Source organism: Epinephelus lanceolatus, chromosome 1 (genome assembly GCF_041903045.1).
Source record: "Epinephelus lanceolatus isolate andai-2023 chromosome 1, ASM4190304v1, whole genome shotgun sequence".
NCBI classification, from domain to species: domain Eukaryota; kingdom Metazoa; phylum Chordata; class Actinopteri; order Perciformes; family Serranidae; genus Epinephelus; species Epinephelus lanceolatus.
In genome coordinates this window covers 21,777,051-21,796,882 of record NC_135734.1, presented here as the reverse complement: position 1 = coordinate 21,796,882, position 19,832 = coordinate 21,777,051, and the positions used below count along the sequence as shown (strand labels likewise).

Genomic DNA, 19,832 nt, shown 5'->3' with positions numbered 1-19,832 from the left:
AAGCTGTGAGATTATAAAACTCATGTTTTTTGTTTGTCTTTCATGAAGGAGCTTGAGCTCACAGGCCTCGATGCAGATTCAACTCTGCAAGGACAGAGAAAAAAAATATTATGATAAAAGCTGAGGTGAGGGATCCAGTTATACATCAGTACAGTTCCAGCCTTCTTTATTTAGCATGCATATGTGCCTTGCAGTTTATGCCTCGGAGAGGACTGAAATCCTTGAGGAAGAGGAAAATATTTCATGATCAAAGACAGCATGTGGAAAGGTATTCAGTTCTATCAGCTCCGTTCCAATCACACTTTTATTTTCTACATGTATGCCATCCTCATACTTCCCCTGATGCCTTCAGGGAAAAGGTTGAACAAGTTCCTCGGAGCAGGCATTAATCCTCATTTAAACTCAACTCACAAAACTTACAGAAAGCAGGTCAAAAGGTCTTTTTGTTGGAAAATCTCAGTAGCTCATACCACTTAAACCTCTGGGACGTGAGATGAGGAAGAGAAAATCCTACATAGCCTGCCTGGCTGCCTGAGGTTCTAAATAATATTTCCTTGCAAATACACACTGCCAACTTTGCTCAGTTTCCCCATGATCATTGAAGTTAAACGTGTCTTTCTTGGCAAGTCCACAGAGGGAACTGACGCATAGAGGAGCTTGTGAGTAAAAGAATAAGATTGGGATAAGACCCGCGGCAGATGAGCTGCAGAGCTAATAGGCAGACGAGGTGTCCAGAGAACGACAAAGACAAAGAGCATAAAAGTGAGGAGACAGACAGTGTGTGAGAGAGAGAGAGAGCTCCTCTGGGTCATTAGGCTACAGACAGACACATGCAATTGCCACCTCATCCTTCATTCTCTCACCCTCCTGGCGCCGAGCAGGAAGGTATGAGGGCATTGAGCCATGTTCAGTGAACCTGACATGTGCTGGAGATACTGTGGCAAATGAAGATACATTGCAGGGACAGTAGCTACTAATTGTCCAGCTACATTTTCAACAGTCTGTCACCATTCTCGCTGTGTACAGTAAAAGTGACTGGCACATTCATTGCAAGATGCACAATAGTGTAAAAACCACAACATGAAGATTAAAATAAGATATCCTTCCCATTTATTCAGGTATTGCCTGTGTCCATCTCATTTGTCGTATCCTGTACCGCAGTGATGAACAGTTAACTGTGACATCTCAACCTAAGTTCCATTATTAGAGCGTCTGCTGTCAGATAAAGCTGTGATAAGACAATACGGTGCTGCCTCGGCACAGCAGCCGCATAGATTCATCCAGACACATCAGACAAGACAAATAGACCTCAGCTAATGCTGACAGAGCACCCCGGGTGGAAAATTTAGACAGACTTTCAATCATTCGTTTGACAAGTGGGGACATATTCAAGCAAGAGGATTTCTGTTTCCATAATTCCGAACCCCATAATCCATTTTTGTCCCGTCAGGGCTCGAATGAATGATTCACTGGGCCAAACTGATAAAGCAAGTCACCTTGGCAACAAATTGAATATATGCGGCTCAAATTTCATGTTATTATGAGTGTGAAAACAATCCTGAAACACAGAAGGTACAAAGATAGAGTGCTTTTCACACATTTTGAGTGTATGTAAGTGAGGTGTGTGTACGTATAGAGGGGTAACATGATAGCAGAAGAATATACAGTAGATGCACTTAAAACCAGCATTGAGTAATTTTGCAGAAAACAAGCTCGTATGCAAGTCTGATATTTACTCCCTTTTAGCTCTGTTTTTGGTCTCCACCACCAATTTAGAACAGAATATATGGCTTCTATAGTTGCGAAATGCTCTCTTATATATGTTTACCAGATAGTAGCTAACTTTGTTAGTCTGCTGTATGGTGTGAGGCATACAGTGGCCTTTTTAGCTGAAAAGAGTGGCCATAACAGCATCATAAGAGCCCTGTCACTGAACCGAAACAGTAAAGTTGTGGACCAGAAAATCAAAACACTGAGCTGAAACCACTGTAAAGTTTTGTAGAACTGAGGAAAACTGCAGAGTCGAGTCATAATTTTCTGTGGGTTTTTCCACTACTTGCAGTAGTCTTGTGATCCATTATTAATATTAAAATATTTGTTACACAGACATTTAACATTAAATATTTCAGAAGCTAAAATGTCAGTGAAGAAGGAATTGATCAGTCCAAAGGCAGAAGCTTAAATTTAGAATCAATGATTCTATCTGTGTCTGTCCTAACATGTGAAGCCAGAGAGGAGAAAAACATGGCTAAAATATTAATTTGGCTCTCTGAAAAAAACAGTTATATGGCTAAAAGTATTGGGGTTTTCTTTAGATTCTGCCAAACCAAAGTGGCTCCAAAGACCAGACCTATAAGTTATTGAAAGATCTTGTATTTCTGGTCTGATAGTGGTCAGCATGTTGCCTGTTGCATTGTGCAGGCTGCCTCTTTGAACACCTTGAAACTGAGAATTTCAGATTTCAGCTGTATATTTTATTTTCCAAATGTAATTCCTAATGTAAAAGGATAGTTCAATGTATCATTTGGTTTGTAATGTGATGCGTACTGACCCAAAAGCCTCATACTCTACAGCTCAATACAAATACATGTATTGTTACACCCAATAGATAGATAGATAGATAGAGGTAACATGTTCTACAAAATACAAAACTGATTGCAAAAAGACTACAAAGACAGAAGTAATGCAGCAAAACGATTTGTAAAGTAAATTAGTAGTATGGTTAAGACAACCTAATTTGACTGCCACTGGGTAAATGAGTTGCTGGGGCAAAGTGAGTCCTCTGCAAACAAAACACTCAATGAGTAACATTTGTCCCCCGCAGTGGTTCTAAATGATGCCACGAAGTAGCTCTGCTGCATCACAATTACCTGGCAGTGTGTCTCTTTGCTCCATTAACATAAGCAAGCTATTTCACTTCAGCAAGACTCTACTAACGGGCTTGAGGGGCCTAGAGGTGAGAGCGAAGCTGCATAAGATATTGTATGAATAAAGATGGTAATGATGTACGATACAGTAACTTTCTGCTGCTCTGTTTAGTATAAATAAAATGGAAGTGCTGTGAGGGGCTGAGATAAATAAGAGCTGACAGAAAAAAGTACAGATAGAAGACTATTTAAAACAGACAGCTGAAAATAGACTAACTGTGGCACACAGACATGTATCTCAAGGTATTGCTAAACAGATGTTTGAACACTGTGTGAGTGGTTTGTCCATTTTCATATTCTTCCATTTATTGGAAATAATTGGGGGAGTGAGCCACCTGTGTTAAATAGCACCTGTGCACTCTGTCTGATACAATTATCTGATATCAGAGAAGAATAGGATCTAATCTACTACAATCTAATCTCACTCAAGGAGGGTGAGAATGCACAGGAGTACACTCAGTTAAAGGCTTGAGATGAGAAAGACCGCTGAGTCAATAAATACTAATGACACGGCAATATTGCCACAGGTGAATCAGGATCTGTTTGCCAAGACGGAATATGAAACAGTGAGAAAAACATAGATTATTTCTCACTGAATAATTTATTGCTGTAAGAGGCACTCGAAATACAGACTGCACACATTTGGCTACAAATGAGTAGGTACAATTCGGGGGGAAGTTTATATTGTAATAATCTTAAAAGGCGAATAACATCCTGAACCTCATACCCAATCAAACTTAACAACTGTAACAAGGCAGGACAGGTCTGTCAAGCTTTACCTTTCTCCACACAGAGAAGCAGTGTGCATGAGCCTCTAATGAGAGTTACACTCTGTGTATGTATGGATTTCTGTTTAGCCTTAACAAAACAAAAAAACACAAGAGCAAACAAAATGGATAAAGCTATGCATTTGTGTCAAACCCACAGACACTGTGGTGGGCTTTGAAACCAATTTTACATAATGGCCAAACGCAGAATTAGAACTTCCAGGTCCATCACATGATGCGATGGGTAGGGTGGGGCCACATACCAGTTTGATATTTCACCAAATACTGGACCAAACCGGTATACCAACTTTCACCAGGTGTCCTACTTAACGGCTCCACCTCTGAGTGGAAAATAATAAATAACTAGCAACTGAATTTCGCGTAGCATCGCTTAACATCAGAACTCTCTGTCCACATTAACTCCATTAAATATGTACTTCTGTTATGTCATTTAAACCAACCATATAAATATCAGCTGTGTGCTTGAGGTCAAACTAGAGACGTAATCACTTGGGTGAGTAGTCTAGTTGCTATCTTCCTATGTACGTACTGTTAACTTTTTAAAAAAGAAAACACGTTTCATACGGTGATATTTACTGACAATGACAATACAGCCAACAGCAAACAGCCCAGCTTGTCATTCGCGATGGTCATTTACCTTCCCAGAAACTTTTAGCTCCCTGGCGATTGCTCCCATTCAGCTGGCCCCTTATTTAGGTTTTTGTAGTAAAATAAGTCTGCATCATTTACATAATTCTACGCTTCAGCTTCATTAATCTTCCGTTCTTCATCCATTTCAAAGTGAGCTACATAAATGAAAAAAAAACATGGCATCTGACAAACATTTATCTCAGAACAGCGCATTGCATAGCTTGCAGGCAGTTAGGGCGTATCTTTTGTCAGCTTCAAATTCAAAATGTCGCATAGTGGTACAGTTTTAGTTTTCTTGAGAGACTTACTTTGCCATGTTTCCTTTGTCACTCCAAAAATCAAATGAGCGTGTGCTGCTCGTCCCCCTCCAACATCTACTGAAATTTGATCTCCTTCATGTTGCCGATGCCAGCCTAATAAATTGTGCAACACCTGGCAGACACCAGTGGCTCCATTAATCAATTTATAAACATAATATTATGTTTATCATGTTGTCATATTACTTTTTACTAATGCAATACAAGTTGGATTTCGTGCAGTGACGGTGTCAGCACAGGTTGCTGATGTGGACCTCTTTGCCAGAATACCAACACCAGACTGGACCAGCAAAACTGGATATCAACCAACTGTAGCAATGGAGCCGAAAACAGTTTTCCCCATAGATTTTATTGTGAAAGAGACATCTGTAAAACAGTGGATATATTTTTCTGAGTTGCACAACCCTCGTTTCACTATGTTGATTTGATACAATCAGTCTGATGACATTTCAGAAGTCTATAGGAGCCACACAATTAAACCATTTTTTACCCTATTCAAGTTAGCGGAGGAATAAACTGGAAGTTAGCTGCTTAGCAGGTGGAAATTAGCAGCTTGGTCACCTACTGCGCTTGCTCTATGCCCACCAGAATGCTGAAGGTCAAGGTGATTTCATCCCAAGCTTTTTTACCTTTACACGCCACTAAGCAACTTTCATAGGAGTGAACAGGACCCTGTCTCTGACACTCTATCCGGTTCTCTTTATACGTCCGTGGTTTTTGTGCTCTAACGTAAGCTGCAAATGTTAGCATGTCTGGCTAATTAGCTTACTACTTACAATAGTAACCTAGCATTTTTGTCCAAAGGTAAGGAGCATGTCTTGGGTTACAGGTTACATTAAAATAATTCCTGTTCAAGACTGGAACATTGCACTGCATGGGAACTAAACTGCAAGTATATCAGATTTTAGAGTAACAACAGCATATTTATGACCCCTATATGGGTCTTGTTTTAAAACAAATAAAACGGAAACATTAAAAAATCATTTTAAGACTTTGTTGTTAACCAACTCTGGCTTTTAGCATTAGCTTACGGTTGCTAGTCCCGCTGATCATATCAGTTAGCAACAGTTGGCATTCTAGCAGATAAAATCCAACATAGTCAGCCAGGTATACAGAGCCTGCTTTTATTCACTTTCATGTGAAATCAAAAGCCCATAGTTTCGAAAATGACTACAAATTTTAAAAGGTACATCTACCACTGTTGTCATTGTAAACTGCTAATGTGCTGTGCAAGAACAGAAAGCGTGGCAGCCGTAGCGGGGCTTAGCCAACAGTCAATGAAATAGCAACATTTTGAACAAGTGGTGAACCGAGAAAGAACATATAACTTCTGTTCTACTTTCCCAGTTTAGACACATCAGTGGCGCTCACCTCTAAGTGAATATCTGATTATGTGCGCTGGAAAAAGTCAAGAAATGGCACACAGGCCATAGAAAGTGCCAATTCAACCTCCACTCCTACCTCCCCTCTCGCTGGCCATAAAACGCAGTGTAATAGGATTCCTAAGCTTTTCCAGTGACTGCTTCCACTATCACACAGACATTTAAGTGCACTAATCCATGACAAATTGTCTCATCTGATCCATGACAAATCGTCTGAGGGGCCGATAGAGACGAGGAGATGGAGGGAGGAGGGAGAGGTGGGGGCGCAAGACGATGGAGGGCTGGGGGAAGAGGCCAGGCACGGAGAAAGAGCTGCTCGGCACCTGAATGATAAGGCAGTTATTGCCTAGTTTTTTAGAAAGGTTGCTTTCATTACCTCGAAGGGCATGCTGTGTGATAGAAAGTGAGATCACATAGCGCAGATGAGCTCTGTACCTAAGCCCACAGTTTTCAAAGCAATTATAATCCCATGTGGAGGTAGATTATAGGATTCTACTTCCTTAGTTGGCAAACGGCAGGATTTAGATGCTATGTTCCAAAAAATGAATGTTTCTAATTAAATCTGTATCATATATATCATACATAATTCATGATTTCTGTTGCCCTATAGGTTAATTTAGCGTGCCTACACTGCAACCACATAAAAGGCTATCCCACAACCCTGGACAGTAATGACATGGATGTGATAGAAAAATATGATTAAGGCGTCATCCATTCAAGTGACTGTGATTTAAGTGAATTTTCTTTCACCATCAATTCTCACACTAATTAGTCCCCACAGTTTAATGAGGGTGTAAATAAAGCTGATTTAATTGCTAAACAAAACACAGAGAGCCCATACAGAAAGCTGTTCCTGCGGGTAGTATGGATGGGTACGCTGTTCATCAAAGCTCTCACGCCACAGAAGAAGCGAGGCAGCAAGATTACCACTTTGAAGATGACTGCGTTGGAAAAAAAAGTGCGTGTTCACTTTTGCGTCTCTGCCGCTAACACTTGTAATGAGGAGTCTGAGAACTATGGAAATGAGTTCCCAGTTGAAAACGGTACGTGCATTCAGTTTGTGAGCCAGTGAAGCTAATTTCTTCACATTCCCAAACACTGCCAGAAAAATCATCAATCTTCTGAAGCAGCCATCCGTTCGCCAATGGAAAGAAGAAGGAGAAAAAAAAATCAATTCATACTGTGTGTATGTATGGCTTCCAGACTTCTACCCTGTCCTCATTTAGCAAAAGACAGCAATCCTAAATCAAGTTCAAGGTTTATTTCAACACACTGTATCTTGTCAGATTTATCCCTCCTTAGAAAACTCCAGCCCTTAGATCTAAAGTTAAAAAACTTGAGCTTCAATAGATACATAAAGCTAAAGTTGAGCACTACAGTATTTTGACATGTTGTGTTCTTAAAGTCAAAGATGCATTTCTTAATTTTCCCAACACATCCTTGCTGATGCTCAGGCTGTTGCTCTTGTTTGACCATGTGATGCATCTTGACTAATCAAAGTAATTACATGTTTTCTTCCACCTCAAAGATTTTTCCACACTGAGGGAGCATTATGGCACATTGAACAATGAGCTCATTAAAATGCCTTCCAATCATCTGCGATTAGACTTTACAAGCTATTTCAAATCAGGGGATGAAAACATAACAGCAGCACCACTGCATTAGTTATCATCCTTTTCAGCTATACCATCACCCATTTTGTGTACTGACTGCACAACGGTCTTTTATGTACATCCAAGAATCAGCATGGCTATGGCTACCACTTACAGATGAATCATTTTTTCTGAGCCTTTGATTATGATATAGCAGCAGGTAACTGAAAGGAGCAGTGTGAACTTCTGGTTAGAATTCTTTTAGGACTTTTGTTTTGGAGGTTTTTACCAAGCAGTAACCTCTCGTGCTGGAAAATTAAGCCAATGCGGAAGTCCAAAGAACTGCAGGTTCTCTGAATGGCCACTGAAGACTGGCTCTAGAAGTGAGTCAATCCCCACGGACCCCATGTTAGCATGTCCAGCTGGTGCAAAAAACAGTTTTGGTGAAACCACCCCTCGCTTCTTCACAGCTATGACCTCTCGTCCAAACATGGTCACTTCTGGCTCCAAAACAAAACAAGATGGCGACGGCCAAAATGCCAAACTTCAGGCTGCAAAACAGCAGTCCACAAACCTATGGGTGATGTCACAGTAACTACATAGTTATTTTATGCAGTTTAGGGTTTTTACTGGGAGTTAAATTATCTACAGAAGTCTCTTCCACTCAAAAACAAATAAACCAGGTGATTAAACTGGTAAAACACTGAATAAACCAGCGTCATGTTACAAATCTGACACTGTTCAGCTCATTGCAGATGGGCTGCTCTCCCGGCACCTGCTAATGTGTGCTCACCTTTTTTCTTTGATAACATAAGATCCAGACATTCAGGAGGCTTTTACCAGGAGCTGAATTATCAGCCAAATAAACAGATGAACAATAAAAACACTAAATAGAGCAGTTTCACATTAAACATCTGTGTTTTTCTTGACACTGTTTGGCTCTTCACTGAGGGGCCAATTGAAAAAAGTGACTGCCCCTATTAGAGCCAGTGTTTGGTTTGTCTGTTCTAGGCTACTGCAAAAACATGGCAGTGCAACATTGTGGACTCTGTAGACGAGGACACGCTCAGATATTCAGCTCATTCAAAGGTAACGAAAATCCGATTCTTATTTTCAGGTGATTATGAACCAAAGAAAACACACTTATTATATCACCATTTCTGCCAATATATGCCAATTGTATCCCCTAAATCCTATACACTGGACCTCTAAACAATAAGGTATTTAATAATATAGTTCTGTATGAGTGCACATATACACTGTACTGCCTTGTCATCATAGCTCACACAAAAAAAAGGTCAAGCAAAACGTCAGCGTCAGACTGCTATCAAAGTGTAACAGGCGAGAAGAGTTAGTTTTACAGCTGCACCTGGAACAGGAATCATGTTGTTCTATTAGATCTGAGACTCTCTTAAACTGCCCTGTCAGAGTCATAATAAAACAAAGCAGCAGCTAAAGTGTTGTTATATTCAGACTGCCCCTCTGGGTATTCATACATTATGAACATGGCTACTGTATGCATACTGCAGCTGAACAAGGGTAAATAAATACAGTACCTGCCTAATGACAATACTGTATCATACTGAGGAGGCGCCACATTAGGGAGCGCTTTCAATTTAACACCAATCTACGGTAACTTCAGCGATGCACTGATGATGTAAATTGGTTACACTTTTACTGACTTGTGATGGAGTCCGGTACTATGTGCTGTCAAGAGTGGCCTGGTTTGTGCAGCAGCGGTCTTGGCAGTGAACACTTCTGCTCACTGTGTTGGCAGGTGGGGAGAGTGCAGAACCGGGCTTGTGTGTGTCATGTCACATTCAGCTCATCTGTCAATGTAGTGGATTATTTCTTGAGAGACCAGAATTGGCTGCCCAGAATCAGGCCGCCATCAATCTTCAGCCGCTCTAGCTGGGACGCAGGGGAGGGCTGTGTGAAAGCAGAGGCTCATGGGAAAGAGAGCAGCGCCGCTTCCTGAGCAGGTGACGAAGCAGTCAGGCAACTCGTTACTCAATCTCTGCCTCAGCGGTGACTATGCCGATTTGTCACGGAAACATTTGAAAAAAATAAATAAATGCGATCTTGAAACTTTATCTCGGCAGTCGCATTTCTTCTGCTTTTTTTTTTTTTTTCCCGGTATGCACTGTCAGCTCACTGTTGCAGGAGGCAGATAAGCTGATTTCTCAAACATTGTTAGATGCTTCAACAGGCCGGAGGATTACATCTGTACCTAGCTCAACATGACCTTCACTTCCCCTCGTAGCCCCTTGTCTGTGTATCTTTGTCTATGTGGGATGGTGTGTGAGTTTTTGCACCACTCAGTCTTTCAGACAGTCAGCCGGGCTGGACGCCAAGATCCTCAAAAAATTTATTTCAGGACATGTTTTCTTACAAATACCAACCCCCTATTTCACTTCAAAACTTGGCCTGTGACCCTCCAGAAGACAATGCAGTAGCAAAGCATGTCACATTGCAAGGTACAGGAAGGCAGTTTCACCTATCTTGTCATCAAGCAATAAAAAGATAATGAATCAATAATTTCAGGAAAGGGAAGGCATGTGTGAGTCTAAGATAAAACACGATTTCTATTAATCCGTTTATCAGCAAAGACATTTTGAATCTTGTATTTCTCACGCTTCATTAACAAAAGCATTTTACAACTTCATTTTCTGTAGGCAGAGTGTATAACACTCATCTTTTCATCGTGCTGTAGAAACACAGAAATATTATTTGATTATGGAAAAACAGAAAAGCATGAAAGCCAATGGATTTTTTTCAAAGCAAGACATCTTTCTTTTTTTTTTTGCTACGTCCTACATAGCCATATCTATTTATATCTGAAGGGCTCTGGCCTCAATGAAACCAGAGAGCTTCTCAAATTATAAAATCAATTCTAATTCAAATATTCATCATAGCATTTCAATTCTGAGAGAGCAGTTCTGGTTAGATCGGTTAACGCCACTCCACAGCTGAGTAAGACTGATGTCAGCTTAATCCTCTTAAAAAAAACATGATATACTGTAAATTGTACAGTTGCTGCGCAGCAATAAGGAAAAAAACAGACAGAGATGTGTTCTCTCCCAGCGCCCAGGCCATTATCCCTGGGAAGCCTGCTGATTAAGATAGTAAAATATCATAACATATACTCCGATTATGAGTGTCAGCACCAATTATGGCTGTCAGCCTTCAGTTTGTTTGGTTTCAAAAGTTTTCTGGAGAGTGCTAAACACAGTAACGCTGTAACAAATCATCAGTCGCAGTGGGAATGTTGGTTTATTGTAAAACATCTCTCTTTGATTACCTCTCGGTGACGCAAGTCAGAATTGAGTGTTTCAGCCTGAATCAGTCTAATGAAATAAATGAAATCTGAGACTGAAAAGCATCAAATCAGCAGCGTGTGTGTTTATCATCCATCTGTACAGTGTAAGCTTGCATCCTCTCAGACTTGATGTGTCCTGAACACAGCTCCAGTATCCCCAGAGGGCCCATGAAAATGCCACACCATAATAGCCTCAGTGAGAAAATGGTGTGTAAATGTGTGAGCATGTGCGTGTCCGTAGACGGCTTAGCGTTGTATGCAGTCATAGTGTGAGTTGATCTGTCTGACAGCAAACCTTCCAGAGAACCCTCAGCCATAACTATCTTTTGCCTGGATGACTTTTCTAGATCTACGCCAGGGGTGGAGGTTAGAGGATGGGGGTGGCGGGGTGGGGGCTCTTATTTTTTTTTTTTTTCCCTTTCTTTTCCTTTGGGACCACTGCATTATTCAAGAGACACTTACTGAGCCTTGCACTTCCTTGTATATCTTTGGCACCAAGCTCGACTTGCCAACCAGTCAAAAAGAAAAAAAAAAAACACAGAAAAACTGGAAGCCAGGCTTTAAAAATTCATTCGGAGCTCTCTGTCGCTCATCCCTCACCCTCTTGTTCCAATTAACGGGACCGAGATACTTTGAGAACTTTCTATCTATCATAGCTGGGATTTTCCTGTGTCAGCTGTTCCAAAGCAAAAGTAAGCCAATTCTCCGACATGCTGCTTAAAGTCACCAATGTTCAACACAAGTAGGGAGGATTCAATGCTGGACTTTTTTTTCTCCCTCCCTCACTCTTGCTCTGCTTCAATTACTGCCTCTTTTGCTTGGCAACGCGACGCACACAAAGGGAACCAAGCAGAAGATAGCATCAATGTTTAACAGCCGCTTGGCTTCTGGAGAGAGAGCCCCACTCTGTACGAGGGTTCAGCATGGGAGTCACACTCATTGTTAGAAGCTTAAAGAAAGCCTCTGCTTTGCTCAAGAAAACCTTTGCCTTCCCTGTAACACTCCCACATACACCACAAGCAATGCTGGTAAGCTTTTCCATAATCAGAGAATTAGATCCGCCTCGGCGTCTACCCTCCCCTTTTGCCCCTACGGTGCAGAAGGCGCCAGGCTTAATTGCCAAACGTTCCTAGTGCAAAAGAGGGAAACATAATTGTCATTTCCATCTAAGCCACAGTGATCAAAGCTCCCTTGGCTACTAGCACAGTAACAGGGATTTTTGCCTACAGCTTGTCCTACTCGTAACAGTCTGCCAGCTAGATTCAGGGTGTAGTAGTCAAAAAGTCTTTGCTGCACACACAGATCAACTCCCTACCAGCTAACTCACAATGTTTGAAGATGCTCCTTATTTGAAAGCATTTTGCAGCTCAGCCAAAGAACCAAAGTCAAACACTCTGTCCACGTATTCCTTCTATTAATAGCACAGAATGTATACGGATAGAAAGATGAAGTATGACTAAATATAAGCACATGCAATTAGAAGCACAATTAGTAGTCATCGCCTTTGCCTGACTGCGAGCACAGTGAATCATCACGATACAGTACAGTGCCGTGGCAAATCATTCTGACATACTGCAGCAGTCTCTCGCTGTTGCTTTTAAACAGCCAGGGCTGAGAACTGCTGCCCCATCGAGGGCAACCGTCTCGCACTCTAACACTGGTACTGTGAAGCCCAAAAATCTGACAAAGAGGTACACGTACCCAGGGTGAGAATGTCGGTGCGACCGGGCCGGGCCACATGGTGCTGCTGGATGGTCTGGTAGAGTGTGGCCTGGCACAACAGCAGGAAGCCGAGGCTAATCCACATGGCCAGCAACCAGGACATGGTAAGGCCGTGTCTGCAGGACGGCACACAGCGGGGGGAGAAACAACAGGGAAACAGTTGTATTACAGCATGTCTCCATACATATTTACAACACAGACATTGGGTTTGATTTAATGTGTTCTAAATAAAAGACACAAAATAGTTCACTGCTTTATCTGTAGATCACCTAGAAATATTCAGACCAACATGTCTACTAGTGTGATTCATTCAAAGGTATGTGCATAGGTATTTCTTCATAATAACACTAGGAGTAGACATAAAAAGAGGAGACAGGCTTCAAGGAAACAGAAAGTTAATCATGTCAGTATCTGTCTTAAAACCTGCTGAGGTCTGAAACAGACTTATACCATGCAGAAATACCAAAATGCAGAAAAAGGAAAATAACCTCTGCCAGACTGTAATAATTTTATGGTGAAAATTACAGTCCTATACACAGCAACACGACAGCCTTGAATATTCTCAGAGTTTCTAAAAGACTGCATTTCTAAGCACTAACAGCTTCTCGCAGATTTGTTCAGTGACTGCCTAATGGCTGGTGAGGGCCAGCATATGGAGACACGCCTTAGCCCTCATTGAATAATGAGGCTCTCCTCCTTCCCAGGTGTTATTAGTGCTTCTCTCCATTCAGGACCCCGCAGTGGGAAATTCAAAAAGCATCAACCCACCTCCTCCAAGCCAAACTGTGGCTCTCTGCCGACTGCATCCTGTTTAGCTGGACTATTTAGAAAATGAATAATCCCTGGACTGATCATCAGTTTTGAGAGGAGTATATTGCACCCAAATCACTCACCGTGTCACTGAGATATCACAGGCACTGACTGTATGTTTTACATGTGTCATTTTTCACTTAGGTGGTGACTCTCTGAGTGAATGCGACGCTCTAATGTGACAGTGTGATCTAACACTCCTTTAAAGTTGGATTCTACTATATCTCAATACACAAGAGAATATAAAGCAGACTGTGAGCCCCAGGGAGTCTCTTGAATATGAACTTCAAACCATGGAAATCTCAGAGTGAAATGAGGACTCTGTATACATAGGAATGTTACAAAGTGCCATGAAAGCAGGCCTGATCCAGTAAGTTGTTTCCAAAAGCCACTGCTTGCTTTGTGTGCTCCAACTAGACCACATTGTGTTTTGATGTGCATCTGAGATTAAGGCTATTAGGCTGCTAAATGTTACCCGTGTGCTGTGTGCCCTCAGTGACATTGAGACTGCTTAATATTCAGTGAAAATTAAGCATACAATTATGAACAGCACATTGTAAATCCCCACCCCTGTGCTAAATCCAACATAATCCGCGGTTTTGTGGAAATGTGAACTGGTCCCATGGGTATGTTTTCCTCTTCTTCCTTTTTCTCTAACCACACAGTATTTCTGTGTGGTTAGAGAAAAAGGAGCTTTCTTCATATTCACAGGAATATCGTTGCGCTTGCATGGTTAACAGCATATTCTGAGCTCCTCCCGGTTATCGGGAGGCATTCTTGCCGAAAATAAAATGTGGGTCTTACCAGCGGCGTTTTTACCAGAGGTGGAGACGCACGGTAGACTTTAAATAAAAACGAACAGGCATGGGCATAATTTTTTTAGCGGCAACTTCAGAGGGAAAGAAAGCAGCTTTCAAGAAAACACAACTCTTCCTGTCGATGTTGCAGCTTCGCTTCCATTGCGCACGAGAGCTTTTGTAGAAATATCCATCTTGTTTATTTCCACGCGGGTAAGAAAGAAAAGCAGTTTACTCTCACTTCTGTAGTGTCATGTATAAAGCGAGGGAGGACAGCTCCTCTGTGCGTAATTGGTTAAGTCCAGCGTGAGAGAGTGGATGCGGTCGAGGAGTGGAAACAGCAGTCACACCTGCAGGCGCATGATGCACCTGCGTGCAACATTGATTTAACAAAATGAGACTCGTTTTGTTTCTCGCAGCCTGCACTACTTCTGCTGGGGAGACAACTTCACTGATGAGTCCCTAAAAACCGCCTGTGTGTGGCTGTCATGCAGCAGGGTGAAACCACAGAGGATGATCGAGGTGCCATAACATTATTTAGGCTGCCATCTTATATTTACATCTCAACTTTTTATTGCATTTTATTAGATGTAATGCACTTGCAATGTTGTCATTATTAGAAGTCTATTTTACCCACTTGTTCAAAAGTTATATAACATACTGGTCATGTATATTATTGTGTAATGATATATTTCTGGAAGCTGTTTTTCATATTTCCTCACATGCATACAGTCTCCCAGTCAAGTCACATCACCTTTTCTCAATTCATACACATTTTTCTTTACCTAACATACAATTGCCCTCGTAAATCAACCCCCCTACCCCACCCATCCCATCCCCAAACACTAAAGGTATTCCTCGAAAGTCCCACACCCTTACCTGAGCAGTGTGTTCACAAGGAAAGGAGCTCAGTCAGACTCACTCCTCTGTCTTAAATCCATCCATACTTTGAAGCCAGGGTTTCCCGCCTGAAATTCCAGTACCAGGTAAGCCGAACACCGCACAAAAAGATCTAAAATGCTGTTTTTTTTCTCCCCTCCTCAGTATTCACCTCCTCTGGACCCCTGCTGCTCGGGTCCTTTTGAAATCCTTGGCAGCACAGTCACCAAAAGCAAAACACCCAGGGGTCTGTGTCACAAACTGGCCAGGATCTGAGGTGATGGGAGGCTGAACATGTCACTGCTGTATCAGCCACATACGTGCAGATCTCTTGTCCTCTCCTTCCTTCAGTCTGTGCCTCTTCTCCGTCAGTACAACTCCTATGTTGTGATGACAGGGAGCTAATTTACCCCCCCTCACTTGTCGTCTCCTTCTCACGCGCGCAGCGGAAGGCTCCAGTGGAATGACTGCTCTGTCTGCTCTTGGCTGCGTCCCCCCATTGAGAAGCTGTGCTGATAGTGTGAGCCTCAGTCCTCTCTCCAATGCACTAAGTAGAGAGTCTGTGTCAGAGAGGCAGAGCGAGTGTGTGAGTGAGCGTGCGTGCGTGTGTGTATTACAATGTAGCCCAGCTGGAAAGAGAGAGAGAGAGCTGTGAGAGAGTCAGATCACATGTCTTAAAGCAAGACTGCCCACTTCTGCATCAAGACTTCATCAGCAAATGAAGAATGCTTTATTAACCCACCCCTCCTTACATCACAACCTCCCCTTCCCACAATGTCGGAGACGTGTGAGTATAGCCTTCAGCTCACTTTGAATGTGTCTGAGTGTGTCCGTCTGCACATGCATGTGTGTTAGTTGGGAGAGGGTGTGGAGCGAGGATGACTGAATGTTTCTCTTTTAGTCATCGCCTGCCAGCGTTTGAGGGGTGAGAGTGAGATATGCTCCAAGCACAGCACTTTTAATAGAAGGCAGAGTACCTCATCAGGGCACCGCAATCACCATATTACCCATTACGAGCTGGCTGTGGCTCTTTCTACCTGTTTTTGTGGTGATGAGTGGGGATTTGTTTTCACGGCCTGCCCTTTTTTGGGATGTTTCTCACCACCGAAACAAACTTGTATCTGCAGCGGCAGCCTGAGAAGAACCTGTGAGCATCCTTCTGTCACATGCTCACAAACTGAATCTGCTGGCATCCACTGTCCACTGTCTTTTGTACGTGTGTGCTTGTGTGGGTGTGTGCACGTGCGCTTAAGCCATGCAACCAGTCCTGTTTGTGTGGAATATGTTTTCCTCCAACACATTTCCTTCCATGTGGAGGAGCTCCCCTTTAACTCATTATACTGTTAACCAGAGATTTACAGTATATGCCAATCCCACGCACCTGCCATGGCTGACTCACTCACAGTCTGACATTTCACAGAAAATGAACCCTATGCCACTCACAACAATACACAGCTGAGGGGCTAAATAAGCTGGCAGACAGTGAGGATAGTGTTGGTACTGTGGGGGAGTACAGACAGATGAACTTGATGATAAATATCGGGGAAAACTTTGTCTCAGAACTGCAGCTTCACCATGATTTCTTTGTATGCTGTGATGTGTGAATATAGTCGATGTACGTCTCACAAAAATATCTCGATTGCTGTTATCTGGTTGTCTAGTAGAAAAGGTAGAATTTTTTTAGATGGTTAATAAGCCCTTGCTGGTCACTGTGCCATGCCACAGGGCATCCTGGACCATCTCTTCTTCTGCTATCACCTCTGCTCGTTCTTTACACACCATAGTGTGATTTGACAGCCAGATGCGCACAGCCCCACAGAGTTACAATCTGCTGGGGAGGAAGAGACTGAATGGAGAAAAACATAATGTGACAAAATGGAGAAAGAGATGTAGGAGGGATTTATTATTCACTCTGTTGGATTACTCAGTGTGTGATACCTGGGTGGGTGAAATAGTAGCGGTAAACAGAGACCTCCTCATATGGATGAAAACTGGCTGAAAAATAAGAGTGGTGTGGTAGCTATTTCTGTTTTATGAGCTGATGTGTGTTTTTGCCTTTGGACGGCATCCTTTGTATTCACATAGTTTTCTGTAATAATCTAACGTGAACGCCATTATAAATGGTGAAGCCGCCATCTGGATCTCCATTGGGTTAAAGCATGCCACATGTTAAGTGACCAGATTCACATTAAGCAGGGACTGCAGTGTAATTACCGCATTGATTAGTGCTTCTACACTGTCAAGCTATATTTGCACAAAATGGCTTGATTATCAATAAATAGGCTTATTTGTATGTGTGCTTAGTTGTGGATGTTTCCTTTTGTAAGAAGCGTTAATAGCATGCACGGTTGAATTTCATTTTGTCTTCAGCGCTTAATGTCTCTATGATCTGTCCCATTGGACTGAGATGAAGGCGTGAAATGAAACAGGGCCCACAAACAAGCCTCAGAGGAGAACTTAAGATTGAAGGCATCCAATTACTACATGTTCCTTTCAGCAATGTGCAGTACCAACACGAGTCTCCCATTTGTATCTTAATTTTTTCCTTTTGTTGATTTGTTGCGGTCTCCTATTTTCCATTCTGCTTCGGTCTGAGCTGTGTTGGGAGAATGGACTGGGACAACAGAATTTCACAGTAATTCTGGATTGTTGTTGTGGTCCCGCTCTTCCCTGTTTCCCTTCTCGGGGGCTTCCATCATTTCCAAACAGCTGTCGCTGCAGCCCGTGCCAAGACCTAACCACAACCGACCAATCACTGGCCAACTCTGTGTTTGGATCTGGGCAGCCCTGTTAAACAGCAGGGTTTGCCAATATCGCTCTCTCGCTCTCCGTCTTTTTTTCTCATTCTGTCATTCTCTTTCTTTCTGTTTCTCCCTCTGGCTAATAAAATTCTTCCTACCAGTGCAGCCAACAAGCTTCAATATGCACCCGCTAGCTGTACCGAAATACCATTTTAAATCCCCCCCCCCCCAGTCGCTTTCTGCTCCCCTTCAAAAAATGAGCGCTTGTCCACTATTATTCCTACATACGTCTCAATATTTCTCACTGGAGCAAACCAAGCGTTTCTTCATCTGATGAGGGGAGTTGTTGTGTTAGTAAACCTGCTCTCCATAGACACTTGCTCCATAAAACATTCTATCAGAGAGAAAGGCAGAGTGACACAGGGAGGCAGAGACACGGGGAGAGAAAGAAAATAGCAAAAAAAGAAGGAAAGATTAAGGCAGTGAAAGAAAATTCATTTGGAAGAAGTATGAAGCGGCAACTCTTGCTCAGTGGTGGATGGTGAAGGGAAGAAGATGATTAATGAAACGAAGGAGCCTGATCTGTAGAAATAATTTATTTCACATTTATCAGAGCGCCCTTTTTCTGCTTTTGCTCACAGGTGTTCATTACTGAGGTGAACCTGGCTTTGAGGATATTGTCGATTTGTAACAGTGGAATTTTAAGTGGGTAGAGGGTAAGGTTCGTGGATATACAGTTCTTCACACATAAACCTCTTGGGCTTTACCTCTAGCTTTTTTCTACTGTCAGCAGATCCTGGGAGAATAAACTCTAACATGTCAGTATGAACTCTAGAAGGGAAGCACAAAGCCAAATTGTTATTTCATAGCCATGAACATAAATTATTTTTGCTGCCGCGTCCCTAATTACTTTCTCATTTTCATCAAGAGGCAAATTTGAGTCAGTCACTCACTGACACACTTCACTCCTCTATAATTGGGCCATTTTTTAATTCACTGGTGTTTATGTTTATATTAGAAACAAAGGCAGAAGTCAAGTGACATTACACCACTGTGTAAAGTCTTAGAGAGAGGATCAGGTGGTGGTGGTTTGGCGCATTATGTGTGTGACTGTGTTATGTTGTGGTTTGCATCCCTAGCTATCACCTGTCATCGGTCTGTGCACCTGCCCCTTACTATCCCATTAGTGCCTGGCACATATATAGTTACTAGTGATCCTTCTCTGCCAGATTGTGTATGTTGTTTCGGCATTCAATGTTGTTATGGCCTGCTTGCTTGCTTGCTATAGCCCTTTCGATTTGTCTGCTTGTCCTGACTGCCTTCACACTAAGCCTGCCCCTGAACAAGGTAAGGACTGATTTTACTACGGCAGCTCTGTCTCTTGAGTCTGCTTTTTTGTTTCCAGCTCTGTGATCAGCTGTTGTACTGTCAGCTCAAACATGAACCTCTGTTTTGAGACTTCTAACAGTATGACCATGTCAGGCCTCAGCGACGTCAATGCAGTGGTGTCAGATCTGCTTGCTGAAGACCATATACACCTGCCAGTCAGTTGCTGGAGTGAGTAGACCTGTTGGCAACCTGAATTGGAGTTGAGGCTGCTTCCCTGCTTCCCTGCTTCCCTTACAGCAGTTTGCTTCCTTTGCTGTCGCTGCATAGGGTCATGAGGCCAGTGCCAGTGGTTCTCTTCCAAGGCCTTTGGCAGGCTGTTCTTATGCCCTGTTCGTACGTATATGTACTACAATATATCTCATGCAATCATGAACCAGTGATACATATATAACTCACATAATTGGGAAGGCTGTGAACACATGACCAATGCATTCACGAGAATAAAGAAGACAGTAGTTCACCCAAGGAGGCAGTAGGATGCTGAATGAGTCACAAAATACAGGACTTTCCCCAGGAGACCAGAGTTCCAAACTGTGTAA

The 19,832-nt window shown here is 42.4% G+C and overlaps 1 protein-coding gene across 3 annotated transcripts in view; it reads right to left on the bottom strand.

The window, feature by feature from the left end:
• The window catches only part of tafa1b (TAFA chemokine like family member 1b), a 146,474-nt gene extending 130,654 nt beyond the window's left edge, over nt 1–15,820 (bottom strand). The window contains exons 1-2 of one of the 3 annotated variants that reach the window (XR_004501696.2): nt 15,164–15,818; nt 12,657–12,793 (exon numbers count right to left, since the gene is read on the bottom strand). Coding sequence is in view for 1 of the 3 variants with exons in the window: in XM_033627567.2 (XP_033483458.1) it covers nt 12,657–12,780 (124 nt within the window). In the remaining 2 variants the exon portion in view is untranslated. Of the gene's footprint in view, nt 1–12,656; nt 12,794–15,163 lie in introns of all 3 variants that reach the window. The other 2 variants (XR_004501695.2, XM_033627567.2) reach the window with 2 other exon arrangements.
• Between the last annotated feature and the right edge of the window lie 4,012 nt (nt 15,821–19,832).